This window comes from Monodelphis domestica, chromosome 6 (assembly GCF_027887165.1).
Source record: "Monodelphis domestica isolate mMonDom1 chromosome 6, mMonDom1.pri, whole genome shotgun sequence".
Lineage (NCBI taxonomy): Eukaryota > Metazoa > Chordata > Mammalia > Didelphimorphia > Didelphidae > Monodelphis > Monodelphis domestica.
Window position 1 is genome coordinate 87,601,263 of NC_077232.1, and position 18,320 is coordinate 87,619,582.

At 38.5% G+C, this 18,320-nt stretch overlaps 1 protein-coding gene across 1 annotated transcript; it reads left to right on the forward strand.

Moving 5' to 3' along the window:
- Positions 1-125: 125 nt before the first annotated feature.
- Positions 126-16,534, forward strand: GRPEL1 (GrpE like 1, mitochondrial). Its single transcript, XM_001372282.5, has 4 exons — positions 126-400; positions 6,967-7,129; positions 8,182-8,263; positions 15,298-16,534. Exons 1-4 carry the CDS (start codon positions 339-341, stop codon positions 15,642-15,644), a joined length of 654 nt encoding a protein of 217 aa, XP_001372319.1. The 5' UTR covers positions 126-338; the 3' UTR covers positions 15,645-16,534.
- Positions 16,535-18,320: the final 1,786 nt, after the last annotated feature.

Below are 18,320 nucleotides of genomic sequence, written 5' to 3' on the forward strand. Positions count from 1 at the left end.
ACCCGGAAACTTTCCTCCCCGCCTCTCGTTACCTTTCCCCTGTTTCTCAGCCTAACTATAGAGAGAAGTGAGGATTGACGGGAAGATTCTCTCTTTCCGTCGTTAGATCCCGCCCACAATGAGGCGGCTACGCCCAATTGACGCAAGGATTGGTGAGATTGCTTCTGTTCTTTAAGGGGAGGACTTATGTCAATTGGCTAGAATTGGGGAGGTGAGCCCTGATTGCTCCGTATTTCTCTCGCACCGGCGCACCAAGGGAAGTCGAAGCTCCGCTAGTAAGAGCGTGCGTGCCATTGCGCGTGCTCACTATCGGGGTTACGCTGAACTGAGGGGTGGTCATGGCGGCACAGTGCTCGGGTTTGGTGCGACGGACTCTCCCAGCCATAGCCCTCTCCCTCCGGTAAGAATCTGCAGACTTTTTTATTCAAGGGGAGGTCGGGGACCTCGTCTCCCTGTCACTCTCTTCTCATGTGTCGTAGTTACTGACAGGCAGTCCCCCCACGTCTTCGGCCGAGGGGAAAGGGGCGGCGGAGAGTCTTAGGGAACCCCAGGGCTGGAGTGCCCGGGCCTTGTTCCCAGGAGCTACGAGCGGCTCCGAGTTGGTGCAGGTTTCGTCTCGCCAGTCGCTCCCTCCGCCTTTCCTGGTCCCCTGCCAGGGCCAGCACCGCCCCCGGTGTAAGTCCACCCGGGCCCCCTTCTCTTTTTCTACTTCCCAGCCCCTCACCCTGCCCGGTCTGCCCTACCCCAATTTCATTGCTTTTTCCAGCCTCGTTCTCCGGGTCCCTTCCCCCATCTACCTGCCTGACCACCCCTGCTCCCTACCCACAGCCTGGGTCCCATTCTTCGGATTCTGAGTTTGGGGGTAGAAAAAGCAAAAAGAAAAAAATTCTGATTGCCCCTTGTTGAAAAATCACAGGCTCCTCGAATAGTGCTTTCAGATTGCTTCATCGCACTGTCTGAACTTTTTTGCTAGCAGCATTGAAGGCGTAGTGGAAAGAGCACTGGCTTTTGAAGGTGGAAGCCCGGTGATTGACACTGACAGTGTGACCTTGGGCAAGTAACTGAAATCCTTGGAGCGTCATTTTTCTCTTCTGAAAAATGGAAACAATAGTTCTTGTGTAAGGGGAACAGTATTGTGAGGAAAGTTCCTTGTAAATGTTAAGGTGTTATTTATGTGACCTTTTTTTTGCACGTTCCATAAACTTGAAGTCAGAAACTGTTGCCTCCAATATAATAGTCATTTTATAACAAATGTTGAATTGAAGGTTATTGGCTCAGAAAAGTTACCATAATTAATTCAATTAATTTATTGACTACAAAAAGGCACTGCTGTATGGTGGATATAACGATAGAGTCTCAGTCTTCAAGGACCTTTAAGTTATACTGTGGGGCAGGGCAAGCAGGATGTTGTGAAATAGGAATTTTACAAATAACTTCTCAGTTCTGGTGAAAAATACTAAGATTAATAAGGCATGATCCTTGCCTTTATGTAACTTCCTGTCCAGTAGAGCAGTCGTTTTAAGTGTAATGACTAAACTAGTTCATAGGAGTTCTGACTCTTATTACCTCACCGTTGAATGATCTTTACCAAAGGAATTAGATTTGTTACGAAGTTTGAAGTCAACTCAATTTCCTTTTGTCTTCATGGTTTTGTATTCTTTGAATAACATTTTCAAAAAAGCACAATCTCTTGTTCCCAAGTATTGGGAGCCTACTGTCTATTCAGTACTGGAAGAACTGATTTCAGCTCAACATTGTAACACCTTTTACTCTGTAGAGAGTTCCTTTCTTAACAAGATACTGAAATCACTAAGAATGGATCTGTCTTCATGTGGCTTTCAGTTCATTAAGGTGAATATGCATATTTACAATGAACAGAATTTGCCTCATTTTAAATGTATAAGGTAACTATATTTGAGGAATCCAAATTTTTTTCATAGCAACTGAGACTGATTTTCTTACCCAGAATTTCTCTGGTACATCTGAAAAAGCCATTGACAATTTATTGTTAGTGAGGAGCTATAGTTATGTTAACTATAGTCACTAAATTGGAGGGGGAGTTGCTTTTTAGGACCTTTGTGAAAGGGCTGAACTGTATTCACCTTCACACTGGGAAATAAAGGACAACAGGGAGTTGTCCTAACATAGGAGTTACATCTAGTAACAGTTAAAGTGAAGTAATAATTAGGAACCCACAGTCTAAAGGTCATAAAGGTGAATGACCTGACTTTCTCCATCTCTAATTGCTAAACGTCCTTTACCTTTCAGAGTTAGCTTGGTTAGAGAATATCTAGTTAAATTGGCAAGTCTTTAAGGTCCACTGGGTATTCAACTCATGAAGAGTTTATTCCAAGCATTAGTTATTATTGAACACCTTTGATGTTCCAGTTTACTGAAGGGGATACAAAGAAATGGGAAATCTCTTGGCATTTGTATCAGAGGAGGAAGGGACCTTTAGGGTTCAGTCCATTAACTAGACTAAAACCTTACAAACAAAGCTATCCATGAGTGATGTTGAATATATGATTACTAATTTGATGTGGAAAAATACAGTTATGAAAGCATTAATGCTTGAGTGGAAAGGCCTTTTTCAGCAAGTGACTAATGGGGTGAGTAGAAAAAAATTCAGTGGGAAAATGTGGACAAGCTTTTACTGTAATCTTCCCTTCTCTACTTTCAACTCCAAGAGTTCTGAATTTAGTCTTTGTACCATGGTTTCTAATCTGCCAATGATTATTACCCTTACACTGTCTTTAAAAATGTAATCTGGCTCTTAAGATGAAAGAATAAATTGATTGTTCCAGAAGGGAAAACTGAAGCTATTAAGTAGAAGTTAGAGAGAGGCAATTTATTTTAACTAATATACAAAAATTATTTAAAAAATTTTAGCTTCCTCACAGAGGAGTGGGCTACTCTGGAAATTCTGACTAGAACTACCAATAGAGATAGGTTGCCTGACTTCTAGTTTCACATCTTCAGGTGTCTATTGACCATCTCAAATTCAACATGTCCAAAATTAAACTCATTATCCTTCCCCTCAAACACTGCCCCCCTTCTGACTTCTCTGTTATTGTTGATAGCATCACTGTCCTCCCAGTATCCAAGCTCAAAACCAAATGTTATCCCTAACTTCTTATGGTTAATCTCATCCACTATATCCAGTTTTTTTGCTATTGCCTGTCAATTTCACTGTTCTGACACCTATCAGATATGGTCCCCTTCTCTCTGATAGTACCATTGCCTTGGTTCAGGCCCTCATCATCTCATGCCTAGATTGTTCTCTACAAGTCACTTGTACGCCAGTCCATTCTGTATTCAGCTACCATTTTCCTAAAGTGCAGGTCTCACCTTTTCTACCTCCAATATATATACATTCTAAGCTTCCCTCCCCCACCCCACCCCAAACTCTAGTGGCTCCTCCAGCATCAAATACAAAGTCTCTGGTATTCAAAGGCCACCATAACCTAGACCTTACCTATTTTTACATTCTTAAAACTTAACTTCCACCACCCCCACATTCTTTATTCCAGACACTGGCTTCCTTGATATTCCTTGGACAATACCATCCAGGCATTTTTTCTAACTATCTCCTATACCTAGAATGCTCTCCTTCCTCATCCCTTCTTCCTAGCTTCCTTCAAGTTCCACCTACTACTAGAAACCATTCCCAATCCCTCTCAATTTTAGTACTCTCTGTTTAGCCTCTCTGTTGATTATTTCCAATTTATCCTATTTATATAGCTCATCTATACATATATGTTGAATTGTTGTCTACTTACTAGATTATGAGCTCCTCAAGTACAGGGATAGTTTTTTGCCCCCCCCCCCCTTTTTTTTTCTGCATCCCCAGGCCTTTGCATAGTACCTGGCATGTGGTAGGTACTTAATAAAAGCCTTCCCACTGACTTGGTTTGTTACTATCAGTCATGAGTATTAGAGAAAAGATGCCTCCATTTGGTGAGAAATTAGACAAGAGGATCTAAGGTTCTTTTTCTCTTTGACATACTACAATTAAATGAAATTTTTATTTAAGTTCAAGACTACAGAAGATCAATATAAAATTGATGATGAATGATAGTCTATTAGCATTTATTAAGTCCCAGCTATGTACTAGGCACTGTACTAAGCGCCTCATCTCTTACAAAGAGAAAGGCAAACAACCATCCCTGATCTCCTGACATTCTGATGGGGAGACAATATGCAAACAAACTGGCTCAAACAAATAAAATATATACAGGAAAACTTGTAGAAAAAGAAGGAAATAACTAACACTAAAAAGGAGGGAAGTTACTTAAACCTAAGAATTAAAAGAAACCAGGGGACTTGGAAACCAGTGAGAAGGGAAAGAGTTCCAGGCATGGTTATAAACCAGTGAAAACTGCCTAATGTGAAGAACAGCAAGGAAACCAGTGTCACTGGATTGTAAAGTAGGTTTGGAGTATATTATAAGCTTTAACAAAATTAGAATGGTAAAGAAAGGGCCAGGTTTTGGAGGGCTATGTAAGCCAAACAGGATTTCTATTTTATCCTAGAGGTGATAAGAAGCCACTGGAGCCTATTGAATTAAGGGTGATGTGGTCAGATTTGTACTTTAAAAGGACCATTTTAACAGTGAATAGTGAGGGAATTAAATTTATGGAGTCTTGAGGCAGAGGCAGGGTTAGAATAGTGTAGGCATGAGGGTGTGAGTGCCTGTATCTGGATGGTTTGCAGTTTCAGAAAAGAAGGGGTTCAGAGGAAAGTACTATTTTGGGCAAAGTCATAAACTGGAATCTAGAGAGGCTTGCTATAAGTGACATTTAAGTTCAGTTTTAAAGGTTAAGTAGGAATTTCATAAGTGAAAAGGAGATGAGAAGTTACAGTAAATGTGATACCTGTCATTATACAGTAAATGTGATACCTGTCATTATTTTTTTCATGAACACATGTGCTGGGACTGGACCTTTGATTTTATTCTTTTGCAAAAAACCTAGGTAAGGCAGTTGTGTCAGCCAAGCCTTCTCTATAATTTAATGTCTTTTAAGATATTTCCTGGGCTACTGAGTGGCAAATAATCTAGGATCAAGCAGCCATTATGTGTTTGAGGAGGGACTTTGATTTCTAGACCTCCAATACAATTTGTGCTAGGAGACCTTAAACTTAGCTTAAGCTTGTCCCTAAGTTTCTGAGTAGCCTGTGGAAGTTGGACTACATAATTTCAAAGACCTCTAATACCCCTTAAATTCTGTTGTTTGCCATATGTTTTAAGGGAATATTTAAAGAAATGATAGGGAATTGGAAAGATCATGACTTAATTTGGACATTAATGCAATTATCATATTACTAGTTTGTGCTGAGTGGTTTTATCATTGTTGCACATTTTAGAGCAACTAGATGGCATAGTGCATAGTCAGTAATACTGCTCTTCCTGCATTCAAATCTTCCCTCAGACACTTACTAGGTATGTGACCCTGGGCAAGTCACAACTTTGTTTGCTTCATTTCCTCATGTTTTAAATGAACTGGAGAAGGAAATTGCAAACCATTTTAGTAACTTTGCCAAGAAAACCCCAAATGAAGTCATGAAGAATTGGACACAACTGAACATTGTATATTAAAGTAAATTTATAGATTTATTCATAGCATCTTCCATATATTTAAGATTAGCAGTATTTGACTTGAAAGATAATTTTTTTTCCTTCTCATGTTTTGGGCAAATGATTAATATGAGTGAAGATTCTTTTTTTTTTTTTAACCTTTACCTTCCATCTTGGAGTCAATACCATGTATTGGCTACAAGGCAGAAGAGTGGCAAGGGCTAGGCAATGGGGGTTAAGTGACTTGCCCAGGGTCACACAGCTGGGAAATGTCTGAGGTCAGATTTGAACCTAGGACCTCCTGTCTCTAAGGTCTGGTTCTCAATCCATTGAGCCACCCAGATGCCTCCATGAGTGAAGATTCTTTTTTATTTTTCAAATGATAATTTCTTTTTATTTATTTTTTAACATTTTATTTGGTAATTTCCAAACATTATTCATTGGAAACAAAGATCATTTTCTTTCCCCCGCCTCCCTCCCACCACTTCTCCCATAGCTGATGCATGATTCCACTGGGTATCACATGTGTCCTTGATTCGAACCCATTTCCATGTTGTTGGTATTTGTATTAGAGTGTTCATTTAGAGTCTCTCCTCAGACATGTCCCCTCAACCCCTGTAGTCAAGCAGTTGCTTTTCCTCGGTGTTTTTACTTCCACAGTTTGTCCTTTGCTTGTGGATAGTGTTTTTTCTCCTAGATCCCTGCAGATTGTTCAGGGACATTACACCGCCACTAATGGAGAAGTCCATTACATTTGATTGTACCACAGTGTATCAGTTTCTGTGTACAATGTTTTCCTGGTTCTGCTTCTTTCGCTCTGTATCACTTCCTGGAGGTTGTTCCCGTCTCCATGGAATTCCTCCACTTTATTATTCCTTTGAGCACAATAGTATTCCATCACCAACAGATACCACAATTTGTTCAGCCATTCCCCAATTGATGGGCATCCCCTCATTTTCCAATTTTTGGCCACCACAAAGAGTGCAGCTATGAATATTCTTTTACAAGTCTTTTTCCTTATTCTCTCTTTGGGGTACAGACCCAGCAGTGCTATGGCTGGATCAGAGGGCAGACAGTCTTTTATCGCCCTTTGGGCATAGTTCCAAATTGCCCTCCAGAATGGTTGGATCAATTCACAACTCCACCAGCAATGAATTAGTGTCCCCACTTTGCCACATCCCCTCCAGCATTCATTACTTTCCTTTGCTGTCATGTTAGCCAATCTGCTAGGTGTGAGGTGATACCTCAGAGTTGTTTTGATTTGCATCTCTCTGATTATAAGAGATTTAGAGCACTTTTTCATGTGCTTATATGAGTGAAGATTCTTAACAGATCCTCTTTTTTTTTTTTTTAGTGGGCAAATCACTAACATTGTATTGAATTTTCTTCAGAACCTCTTCTAGACGGCTCTGTACAGCAACAAAACAGAAAAATAATGGCCAGAACTTAGAAGAGGATTCTAGTCAAAATGAACAGAAGATAGACAGTACCGCTACAGAGAAGACATTAATTGAAGAAAAGGTCAAATTAGAAGAACAGCTGAAAGAAACTTTGGTAAGGTGTTTAAAGAGCGCTTTTGGATTTTCGTCCTAGTTTCTGCCTCTTACTCTGTGAGACAAGTATACTTTCTGATAACAATGCTGCCGCTCCCCCCATCCCTACCCCTAAAAGGATGTCAATATAAGATTTTAAGAAAATGCACAGAGGGAAACAGAAAGAAGACAGATTGAATACTAATTTGATTAATTTAATATATACTTTTAAAGTATGTAATAATATTTAGCCTCATTTAGTTTCCTTTATCTCTCTAGTTTTCTTTTTAGTTTCTTAAGTGAAAATTTTCATTTTTGTCAACTTAAATAACAATATGACATTAAAAAAATAGAGCATTTGCCTTAAGGTCTAAGTCCTAGATATGTTTGCTGTTATATGACATTAAAAAGCCTGGGCTTTTTAACTTCCTCATTTATAAGATGAAGGCATTGAACTAGCTGGCCTTTAACTTGCTCTTCAGAGGCAAAGTTCTATGGCCCAAAGTGTGAATAAGAATACATTCTTAGAGAGGGTTAGGATAGATTTAGGTGAGTTTTCCCAGATCCTTGGCATCACACACAAAGGATCTGAAAATTAAATTTGATACTCATGTGTATCTTGTTCTCTAGTTGTTCTGCTAGTACTTTTGAGTGGAAAATTTTGGAGTAATGTCCTTATTGTTAAAGAGTGTGGGTACTTTAAAGGTGGGGTTGGCTTTCATCCTAATTTATTCTTTGTCTTTTTCAAAACCCTGAAACCCTGAGTGTGTTTATTTTTAATAGAGTGGGATTGGCAGTAGCAGTGTCAAAATGCTTCATAGCTTGGCATCTGTCTGTCAATTTTTTTTTTCCTTAAAAACCCTTACCTTCCGTCTTGGAGTCAATACCATGTATTAGCTCCAAGGCAGAAGAATGGTAAGGGCTAGGCAATGGTCAAGTGACTTGCCCAGGGTCACACAACTGGGAAGTGACTGAGACCAGATTTGAACCGAGGACCTTCCGTCTCTGTCAATTCTTAATTGCTATTAAAGGAGCAGTGACAGTGGAAATAATCTGCTTTTTTCTTTGTCTTAGGAGAAATATAAGCGAGCCTTAGCAGATACAGAGAACTTGAGGCAACGGAGCCAAAAATTGGTAGAAGAGGCAAAATTATATGGTGGGTGATCTCTAAATCACAAAAATTATTACATTTATTTATTAATTAAGAGTGCACTTGTCATAGAATTTGTTTTCCATAAAGATTCTATCAGTTGTTTTCTTCCTTTCTCTTCTTAGTGTGAGAAAATGTAATAGGAAAACTTGTAGTTGGGAACACCCAAGGCAAGCAGGTACAGCATTGAGTAGTGTAAGATTAAAATTAATGTCCAATACTCCAAGTATTATATTTTATAAAGTTTATTAATAATCACTTGGAGTAAAGGAATAAAAAGTAATTATCTAATAGTAGATTCTCCTGCCACTCACCTTACACCACCTTCCACCAAATAGGATCATGGGGTGGGGGGGAAAGGGAGTAGAAGAGAGGGAGAGGGGCCAGGGCTACACCAACTTTATATCCTGTTTATGTCATCACATTAAATGAGAGAAGGAACATGGGATACTGGGAATTGGAGTTTTAGGGTACAGAAATTAATTACACAGTAGAATGGGATGAGGAATGAAGCAGGGGCAAGGCAGCACTCCTTGAGGTATATTTAGATTCAGTGGGAGAGTGTTTGATTCTATATATGGAGAGAGTTGTGTGTTTTAGTCAAACAAAATGACACTTGAAGCGTAATTATTACATGGTAACTGTTTGTAAATGGCAGACAGTAGTAGATTTAGAAATTAAGAACCTGAATACAATTCTAACTCTGTTTACTGGCCAAATCACTTAACCCTTCTGGACAAATATAAATACCCAAGAGAACTCCTGTATACACATTTCATTTCTGCCTGGTGGTGCTATGATGGAAAATAATAGGAGTAATGTACTTCCCATCATAATCATTAAGCAAATATACTGAAGAATTGCTAAGTACAATAGATAGGCATCAGGAAGGATGCAATGAAGGAAAACCACTAATATATTTTAAAGCTTTGTGCTTTTAATTAAAGATGAGAGATTACATGTATTTACAAAGATAGTAAGATTGACCAAATTATAATCAAATTTCCTTATTCTTTGGCAAACCCAGAGTTTTCTCTAGAAGCTTTAATAAAAATGCTTTGAAATTCATTAGCAGTGCCTAGAAAATCCCATCAAGCAAAATCCTTATTTTCACTTTTCTACTTAGATTTGTCTCTCAAAAAAAAAGTCCATAATGCTACTTATAATAGAAGATTTCATGAATGTATTACCCAACATTTTCAGTTAGAAGTTAAACTTTGTAGTAATGATTTTTTTATCTTAATATACTCAACATTTCACATGCATTTTATATAGGACTTTAGTTATTAACGAATTACAATAAAAAATTAAGTCCTCTGGGGAGTTTGTTATTTGTATTTCTTTTCTATAATCCTCCATTGGTGCCTCTCCTACTGAGCAGGATTCATGGGTTCTTAAAGGTTTTTTCTATTGAAACACAAATTGTGATGTGCCAGGCTCAAAAGGTTTGGATGACTCTTGATAGTTCAGAGAAGAAAGGTCTGCACTGGCTTCTTAAGAAACATTTTTGGGTATAAAAACTCATGAAGACTGTCCACTGACAAAAATCATGCCCTTGATATAATGGAGTAGGATGATTTTCTGCTTTCTATCTCTGCTTTTTTTGTTCCAAAGGAAGTGTTTTATTATTTAGTCAAGTGGTTTTTGAGTAGCTCCTTGCAAGATGATAAACAGAGGTGGGCAGATACAACTGTTAACAGATGGCAGTAGGTTTGGGCTTTGAAGCAGGATGCAGTTTTAAGGATCCCAGCCCCTTCCCTGTGGCCTAGTTCTGGGACCTTGAACAAGATTATAACCTCAGAGTCTTTATCCATTAAATGGGGAAATGCTTCTAAGACCCCTCAAGGTATGTAAACTTTAATACATGTTAAAATTAAATTAATATAATAAAGTCCCTCGCCTTCAGAAACTCATTCACACAAAGAATCTTTGATTATCAGCAAGGTCCTTTCTTGGTGTGAGAATTTTTTTCTTCCAGCACAAGTTGCAAACAATTTGAGTTCAGTCTAGTATAATTGTAGCTTCATTTCCTAGTAAAATATTTAAAGTTTTTTATTCTAAGGCTACTTTTACTTAAAGGGAAATTATTAATAATTGAATTAAAGGGTTATGTTCCTTTAAGTAAACTTTATAATTTCCTTTATTAGCAAGTTGATGATTTCCTTGAGTGGAAGTCCCTGCATAATAGTTTCTTTTAATTGAGACTTAAGTCTACTGTTAGATTTATTATGGTTGTACTTGAAATATTAATTGGTGGTCACCAGGGATTTAATTTCTATATCCCAAAATGAATTACTAAAGTAAATGGAATTTATGGTAGTTTATTTACAATAGAGGGAAGATATTAAGGAATGAGAGAAAAGGGGAAAACTACAGCTTCCTTAGAGCCAGGTAGAAATTCTAAGGCCCTCATTAGGGAAAGGAGTCTCAAGATGATGGGCCTCTCTCCAAGGTTCACACCTCCAGAAAGGCAGGGAAACTAAGTCAGCCTTTCACTCACCACAGTGACCATCTAAAAGGAAAACAGTCTGAGGTCTCCTGCATGAGCTCCTACAGGATCAAGTTCCACAGCCAAGTGCCGAGTGTCTGTCTTCCAGTCTCTCCTCCAAGTGACTCTTCTTCACTCCAAACTCGAGAGACTGATCATCCAGCAGACCAACTCCAAGTCAGAGTTCTTCGATCTATCTCCCATCTCTGTGTTCCTTTATTTAAAGATCTTTTTCTTGTGTCACCTCCCCTAAATTTCACTTCTACCAAGCATACATAGCAGGCACTCCTTTCCAGGACTCTACTCAATATATGAAATGGGCGTTCACACCTTTTTTGGTTATATCACACCTTTTGTAGTTAGTTACTTTTTTGTAGGTTAAAATGGGTAGATCTGCTTCAAATACCGAGCTAACACTTTTGGGGATTAAAATCTAAAAATACATTGGGGATTACAATTCAATCTTTCCAATAAAGAAGGAGCTAAGTACCTTCATTGTTACAATCAGGAGATAGCTAAATCTAATCTTCACACTACCAAGAAACATTTGTCCTCTTGAAGGTGCTGTTTGAATTGAGATTCCAATTCAACAAGCATTAATTAAGTATATACTTGGTGCTAGGAACTATATAGGTATTAAGAGAGTTTCAAAGACAAAAATAATAAGGCTCTACCCTGAAGAACTACTGTTTTACTGAAGAAAATAAAACAACCAGGAATAAATTTACACAAGGAAGTCAAAATAATTAAAAAGTAATTTGAAGTTAGTAGAGCACTAACAGTCGGGAGAATGAAGAAAGGTCTTAGGGTAGTAAGTAATGCTTAAGCTGATCCTGGAATGGGGCTGTAGATTCCTGTAGATGAACATCAGTTGGGTAGATACAGTAATAGTTGTGTGGGGATAAAGGTTGGAGGGCTGGGACACCTAGTGATGGCTGTGTGAATGGAGAGAAGGAAACAAAAGCAAGAAGTGTTCTTGTAGAAGGCCTGAAGCTCTTGAGGGAGAGGCAAGAAGCCAAGAATAATTCCAGGTTTGCTAACATGACTAGAATTTGAGGAGTGAGGACCCTCCACAGCAGTGAGAAGGTCTTGAAGTGGGCTGGCTTTGGGAGGAGGGCAACTCTGTTTTGGACACATAAAGTAAGTTGTCTTGAAAGGCATTTGGTGGTGGTGGTACTTATTGTCCAGGAGGAAGGACTGGACACATTGATTCAGGAGTTATCTGATTAAAGAAAGTGACCTTGTGAGGAGCCAAAGAGCAGTGGGACAAGAGGCCAGGCCAGGCCAAACCTCCTAGTGAGGCTGGGGAGGCTGAAGACGAGGTGGGCAGGACAGTGCAGAGCCCCGGAACCTTGGAGAGGAGGCTCCTGTGCAGTGGCAAATACTGAGATAGAGAGATGAGCTGGCTAAAAGGCTGTTGGGATTTAGCAATGAAGAGATGACAGGTATTAAAGAGGGAAGTGATGGAGTTCAGGAAGAGATCGTAGATTTTGTTATTTAGGAGCATGACTGGAAGGAAAGAAAAGGGCACAACAGAGCTGAGTGATTGGGAAATATTAGAGCATGTCTGGTGCTAGGACAGGGGCCAGAGGACAAGGCAAGACTGGAAATTCGAAAAGGGGATGATCATGACACCTGTCTATTGGAGAAGACAAGAGTGGAGAGGACTCAGGCACAGGAGAGGCCAGCATCAATAAGGGAAGGGCTGCCATGGGGCCCTTAATGTATAAGCCACGAAATTGGCCAAATGAGGTTGGATGTGGAGGGCATAGGTGACAAGGACTGGAAGAGAGAATTGGATCTGGTGAAGGAAGTTTGCCCTGGAGTGTCCAGAGGGGCTGTTTGAAATAGAGAAATGGTGATGCAGTTGCATCCTGAGGGGATAGCCTAGGAAAAAGGTAAAGGGGCTCAAAGCTATGGCAAGGATAAAAAAAATAGGGTTAGCAGTATCTGTGAGAGCAGAACACATTCCCATACCTAGGGCTGAGATTCAGAGACTCTGCTCATTCCCTACAAAGAGTGAGCTACAGGAGAAGGGAGGGAAATTGGAGGTCAGAAATGCAGGGTTTGGTGCCAAGGAGGTCTTGGTCAAGTGAAGATGCCAAAGATAAGTGAGCAAACATATGGCTAGCAGAGCAAAGCCATGGAGAAGGGGAGACAGACCAGCCTCAGCAAAGAGTTCTGGCATTTCAGTTACAAAATACCGTTCCAGAAACGAACTCAAAGAGGAGGGGGACAAGACTAAAACCAGGGTGCTTGGGCTCCGGCTGGCGCATGTGCATGTGCCCTTCTGAAAGCAGCTTACCCATTTTGTGTGGCCTCTGGAATGGATCTGATGGCATTCTCAAAGTATGAAATTGGATTTAAAAATTGATTCAAAATACATTCAGTTATTCCAGGAGGGATTATAGCTAGAGAACCTTTGGAAATGTCCAAGTGTTCTTGTGAAATTGTATACTCAAAGAAAAATATTACAAATGTTAAAGGCTTCTTTTTCTTGTATTATAAGGCAATCCATATACATTATTTCAGCCCAAGAGTATTAATTAATGTTTCTTGAATGATTTTTATTTTGGATGCTCCTTTCACTGATCTAGTTCGCAGCCTCTCCTTGGTTTGAGTGCTCAGACTTTCACAGTGGCTGCAGCTTTTAGAATTCCATTATTGGTATTTTGGAGTGGTGTCCTCCGATGGATGACAAGCATCACTTGCCTGATTACTTGAGCCCTTTCCAGTGGGACCTGCCAGAATTTGTTCTGCACTGGCCAGCCTTTGGGAATAGAGAATGGTTTCTGTGAGGAAGGAACACCCAAATTGTTACAGATCTACTTTGCTTCCACTATCAAATACACATTCCATTAAGTGTCTGAAAGTAATCCAGGATTATAACTGGTGAGAACTGGCAATATATTTCTTAATAAGTAGGTGGAGTAGGGGATAGAGCTCTGTGCATGCAGGCACTCAGTTCAGCTTCAGACACTTCCTTTTGGAGCAAATCACTTAACCTACCTAAGTTTTCTCAAATGTAAAATGGGTATAGTACTAGGGGCTATTTGCCTTTGTAAAGTGCCTGGCATATAGTGGATGTTAATAAATGCTTATTCCCTTATTTCCCCTTCCCTAATCACTTTATTTGGACATTTAATTTTTGAAAACACATGTAGCGATCTATAATTTCATAGTTACTTGCTGAATTGTATTTTTAGCTTTGTATCTATTTGACTATCTGTTTAAGCTCTTTCAAGAACAAGAACCATGTCAAAATCTCCTTTCCTTTAGTAGGCATTCAGCAAGTATTTTGTTGTTGTTGGCTTTCCAAAAGCCTTATTTAGCTAAGCACCACTAATGTACCTGCACATAATAGCCTTCTGTTTTTAAGACTCTATTTCAAAATGTAGTTTCACTCATTCCTTCAGTGGAATTTAAATGGACTGAATTTTTTTTTCATTTTGCATGACCCTTTATTCTCCAAATTCTTCCTAAAAGTGTTTAGCAGTTTTCACAAATATTTATAGGAATGTGAGGGAGAAGAGTAGGGGGGACTTTTCTTGTACTTGTCTGCTAGACTTTATGGCTTTCCTTCTGTTCTCTTTTCTGCATTAAAAAAAAACATGCCTTCAATGACTCCTTTTTTCTCCTGTTTAATCTTTTGCTTCCCTGCCCTTATCCTCCCACTGAAAAGAAAAATAACAAAGCTTTGTAACAAATATGCATGCTCAAAATAGGCTTGTTAGCTATATCCAAAAGTGTATAACTTACCTTGAATTTGTTACATCTGTCATGAAATGAGTAGCATTCTTCTTGACTCAAGTCTTTCAGAGTTGCTTCTCTTTATAATTTATGAATATACTCTAAATTGATCTCCTGGTTCTGCTTATTTGGCATCATTTCATACAAAACTTATCCTAGGTTTCTCTAAAATCATTCATTTTGTAAAGTTTCAGCATAGTAATATTCCATTACTTTCATATACTATCATTTGTTTAACCATTCCCTAATAAATGTCATCTTTTGTCATCTTCCCCGCCTTAATGTTAGTTGGAAAAAGCTGAGGTGCTTTGTTTTTCTAAATCTTTGTGAATTTCTAGGTCATATTTAAATTTTTTCATGCTGTTTTTCCCCTCAGAAAATCTTGTGTTCCAGTGCCAGGAGGCACCTTTAGAATTATCTAGTTTTATCTGGTTTTTTTTTACAGCTGTGGAAATTAGGTCTAGAAAAGCTGTAAAATCTCATATCTCTGTAGCATTATCATCTCGGGTAGGAGAAGAAAGATAGAGGAATGTAGGATTCTTTGCCCAATGTAGAGAGAAATAGACTCACACCCTTTGGTGTGACTTGCTAAGTCATACAAATCCTAAGTTCCAAAATCAGGTCTTGAAGTCCAAAACCAATGCTCTTCCCACTATACCAAGCTCCCTCAGTAGTGCTTAGATGACAGATTTATCCTTATGTGCATATAGAGATGGGATTTGTGGTTACTTATGTAAAATGAGTCCAAAGTTTTGAATTGACATTAAAAGTACAAATATTCATTTTTTTCTTTTTCCTTTAGGTATTCAAGGTTTCTGTAAGGATTTACTAGAAGTTGCTGACATTTTGGAAAAGGCTACAGAAAGTGTCCCAAAAGATGAAATAAAGGAAGAAAATCCTCATTTGAAGAACCTATATGAGGGTCTTGTTATGACTGAAGTCCAGATTCAAAAAGTGTTCAAAAAACATGGTTTGCTCAAATTAAATCCTCTTGGTGACAAATTTGATCCCTATGAACATGAAGCTTTGTTCCATACTCCAATAGAGGGGAAGGAGCCTGGCACTGTTGCACTAGTAAACAAAGTTGGGTATAAGCTACACGGGCGAACCTTGAGACCTGCTTTGGTGGGTGTTGTTAAAGAACCGTAACAACCTAACTCATTTCTTCCCCTCCACTCAAATGCCATTCAGCTATTAAACGGATACTTTCTCCTTCACTTGTCACATTTCCCCCACCCTTCGTGGAAGACTTAAAGTAACCAGTGGCTCAACAGAAAATTCAGCCAGTCTCAAAGTTGCATTATTTAATGAACTGAATAATTCGGAAGGTCTGCAAATTGATTTTAGTATTGGATACTTAAAGAACAGAGCCTCTGAGGCACTATTGTATATGTATAGTATCTTGAATAATGTTTTATCTCTTAAAAACCCTGGCTACTTAAAAGCTGTGTTGAAAGAATAAAATGTCTCCAGGAATTCTACAATGTGATTGTCCAGAAAGATTTATGGGTTTGGTTTTTTTTGTTTTTGTTTTTTACTGTTTCTCCTCCTGGAGTTTTTTCTTTTCTACTATGAAAAAAGTTATGAGAAAAGCTCTTTGAAATTTACAAAAAGTTTTCCTTGGGATACATTGGTATGTATACAGTGCTGTTTATTCTGAACCATTATGTGAACTTCAAAAAAGGAATTATTTAAACAGTATCCAGGTACTATATATAATCCAGTGACCACTACTATTTTCCCCAAGATTTGGATTTTATTTCAGTTTAGTAGTCCTTTTCATTTTTACTGCTATCATTTTCTGTTAAGTAATTTGATTTGGCCCTCAAAATCTGGGGAAATGGTTGCAGCTTTTTGGAGTGTTATTTTTTAAAGTAGTATGTTGAAATCAGTGTCTGAAATAGTCTCAACAAATGTATTTAATTTTACATTCCTTAGTAAGCTCTGCTTTCCCAGAGTTGAACCAAGTGCTGGATGTGCTTTTTAAAACATTGTTTGGATTTATTATTTAAAAGAATTAAAGCCCTAACTTGTGCTAATTTTCCTATTGTCTGGCTTTCATTTTCTATTTCTTAGGTTGTGATTTTCTATTTCTTAGGTTGTGTTCTTTCAATAGTAATGACCCTCAGCCTCTTGACATTTCAAAACTTAAAGGTATAAAATCATATAATATTTAACTCTTAGCTTTTTTTACATACACATTTTAATTACTGTACCAATGATAGACTTTCTTTTTTATTATCTTAAGCAAGTATCATGCATCTACCATTTACATTATCCTCAAGGGAAAAAGCTGAAGGGAAATCCCTGCTTTCAGAGTTGACAGTTCTAGATATAGCAACTCTACCATGTATTGTTTTGTGCAGATACCTAAAATGTTGTAGGGAGATTTCATTAACAAATACTTTGAGCTGGAATGTTTCAGAGAACACTACATGAGGTAGCCCTTGAGTAAAATCTTGTAGACATTAATATTCCTAGAAATGTGAGCTTATGCTCCAGGCATTAGAGAGGGCTTGAATGAACATGCCGATAAGATAAAATGAAAATGGGGAATGGCTAGGTGTTTACCTGGAAGACACAGTACATGAAGAGGAATAGTAATAAATCCAACTGGGAAAATGACCTTTTAAATACCAGACTCTAAGGAGTTATGTTAGACATTCAGATGGGTATAGAAAAAAAAATGCTTTGGAAGCCATATGAAGGATGGTAATATCCGGTACTAAAACCTGGAGGAACAAATTGGCAAATAGATGTGTTGGGTGATTGATTAAAAATGGCAGACTAATGCCCTGAATGGTGCAAATATCAACAGAAATCAGGAAGTTGGAAAAGGACAGGCTTAATGAACAAGGTGAGTTCAGTTTAGCTGCTGAGATATCCAAGAAGAGTGCCAAGCAAGTAGTTGGAGATGGGAACTAGAGCTCAAGAAAGATGGAGAGGGGGTAAGTTGGTATCATTTTCATAGAATAGTGATAAAGTAGAGGTGAAAAAGAGCCTAGAACTAAATCTAAATGTTGGGTAAAAATAGGAGAAAGGAAACAGCAAATTTATATCAATGTATCTTCACAGTTGCTGTGATGGTCTTTTACAACTGAAGAAACTGAGGCAGACAAGTTAGGTGACCTAAGATCACACAGGTCTTTGAACTCAAGACTTCCTGACTTCAGACCCAAATTCACCCACTGTGCCAACCTAGCTGCCTTGAATCTGGATGAAATGGTCAAATGTTTTGCTTCAAATGACTCACTTCCTCTTCTGCCAGTAGGACTGACTTATGGTCCTGCTGCCCTTTCCCTTCTGATCCCAGATACCAATTAGTTCAAGGAGAGTATGAACTGCTTCCAAAAAGTGGCTGACCTCTTAGCTCAAGGATAGTTCACCAGAACGAGAGACTCCTGTGAAAGTGTTATTAAAGCATTCAGACATTGACTCCGCTATGATTTCAATTTGCTTTCAAAACAGACTTATTAGAGGTTACTAAGCAAGCATCCTGGCTAGTGGATACCTGAACTGATATATTCAAAAATTATAGGTCCTGCCTAGCTGAGGGAGGTTTTATTATAAGACTATCATGTGGTTTATGTAGCCTAAAGCACATTACCAAGAATGCTTTGCACACAAGAAAGGGCCTTAGAGGTTTAATCAAATGCACCTAAGTGGTGCTGATTGTCTAAAAATTATCATAAGACCTTCAATATTGGGTAGAACTGCTATGGAGAATTTCTGGAGCAACTAACTGCAAGGGTGGTTTAGAGACTTCAAGGAAAGGGAGCTGTCCAAAAGACTAGATCTTCAAGTGAAAGGCTCAATAAACTACTT

Bases quoted from the DNA above. Each gene is read 5' to 3' on its own strand.
- GRPEL1 (XM_001372282.5), top strand. From the start codon at position 339: ATGGCGGCACAGTGCTCGGGTTTGGTGCGACGGACTCTCCCAGCCATA. The intron at 401-6,966 runs GTAAGAATCTGC...AATTTTCTTCAG, and splicing joins GCCATAGCCCTCTCCCTCCG to AACCTCTTCTAGACGGCTCT. The intron at 8,264-15,297 runs GTGGGTGATCTC...TTTTTCCTTTAG, and splicing joins AGAAGAGGCAAAATTATATG to GTATTCAAGGTTTCTGTAAG.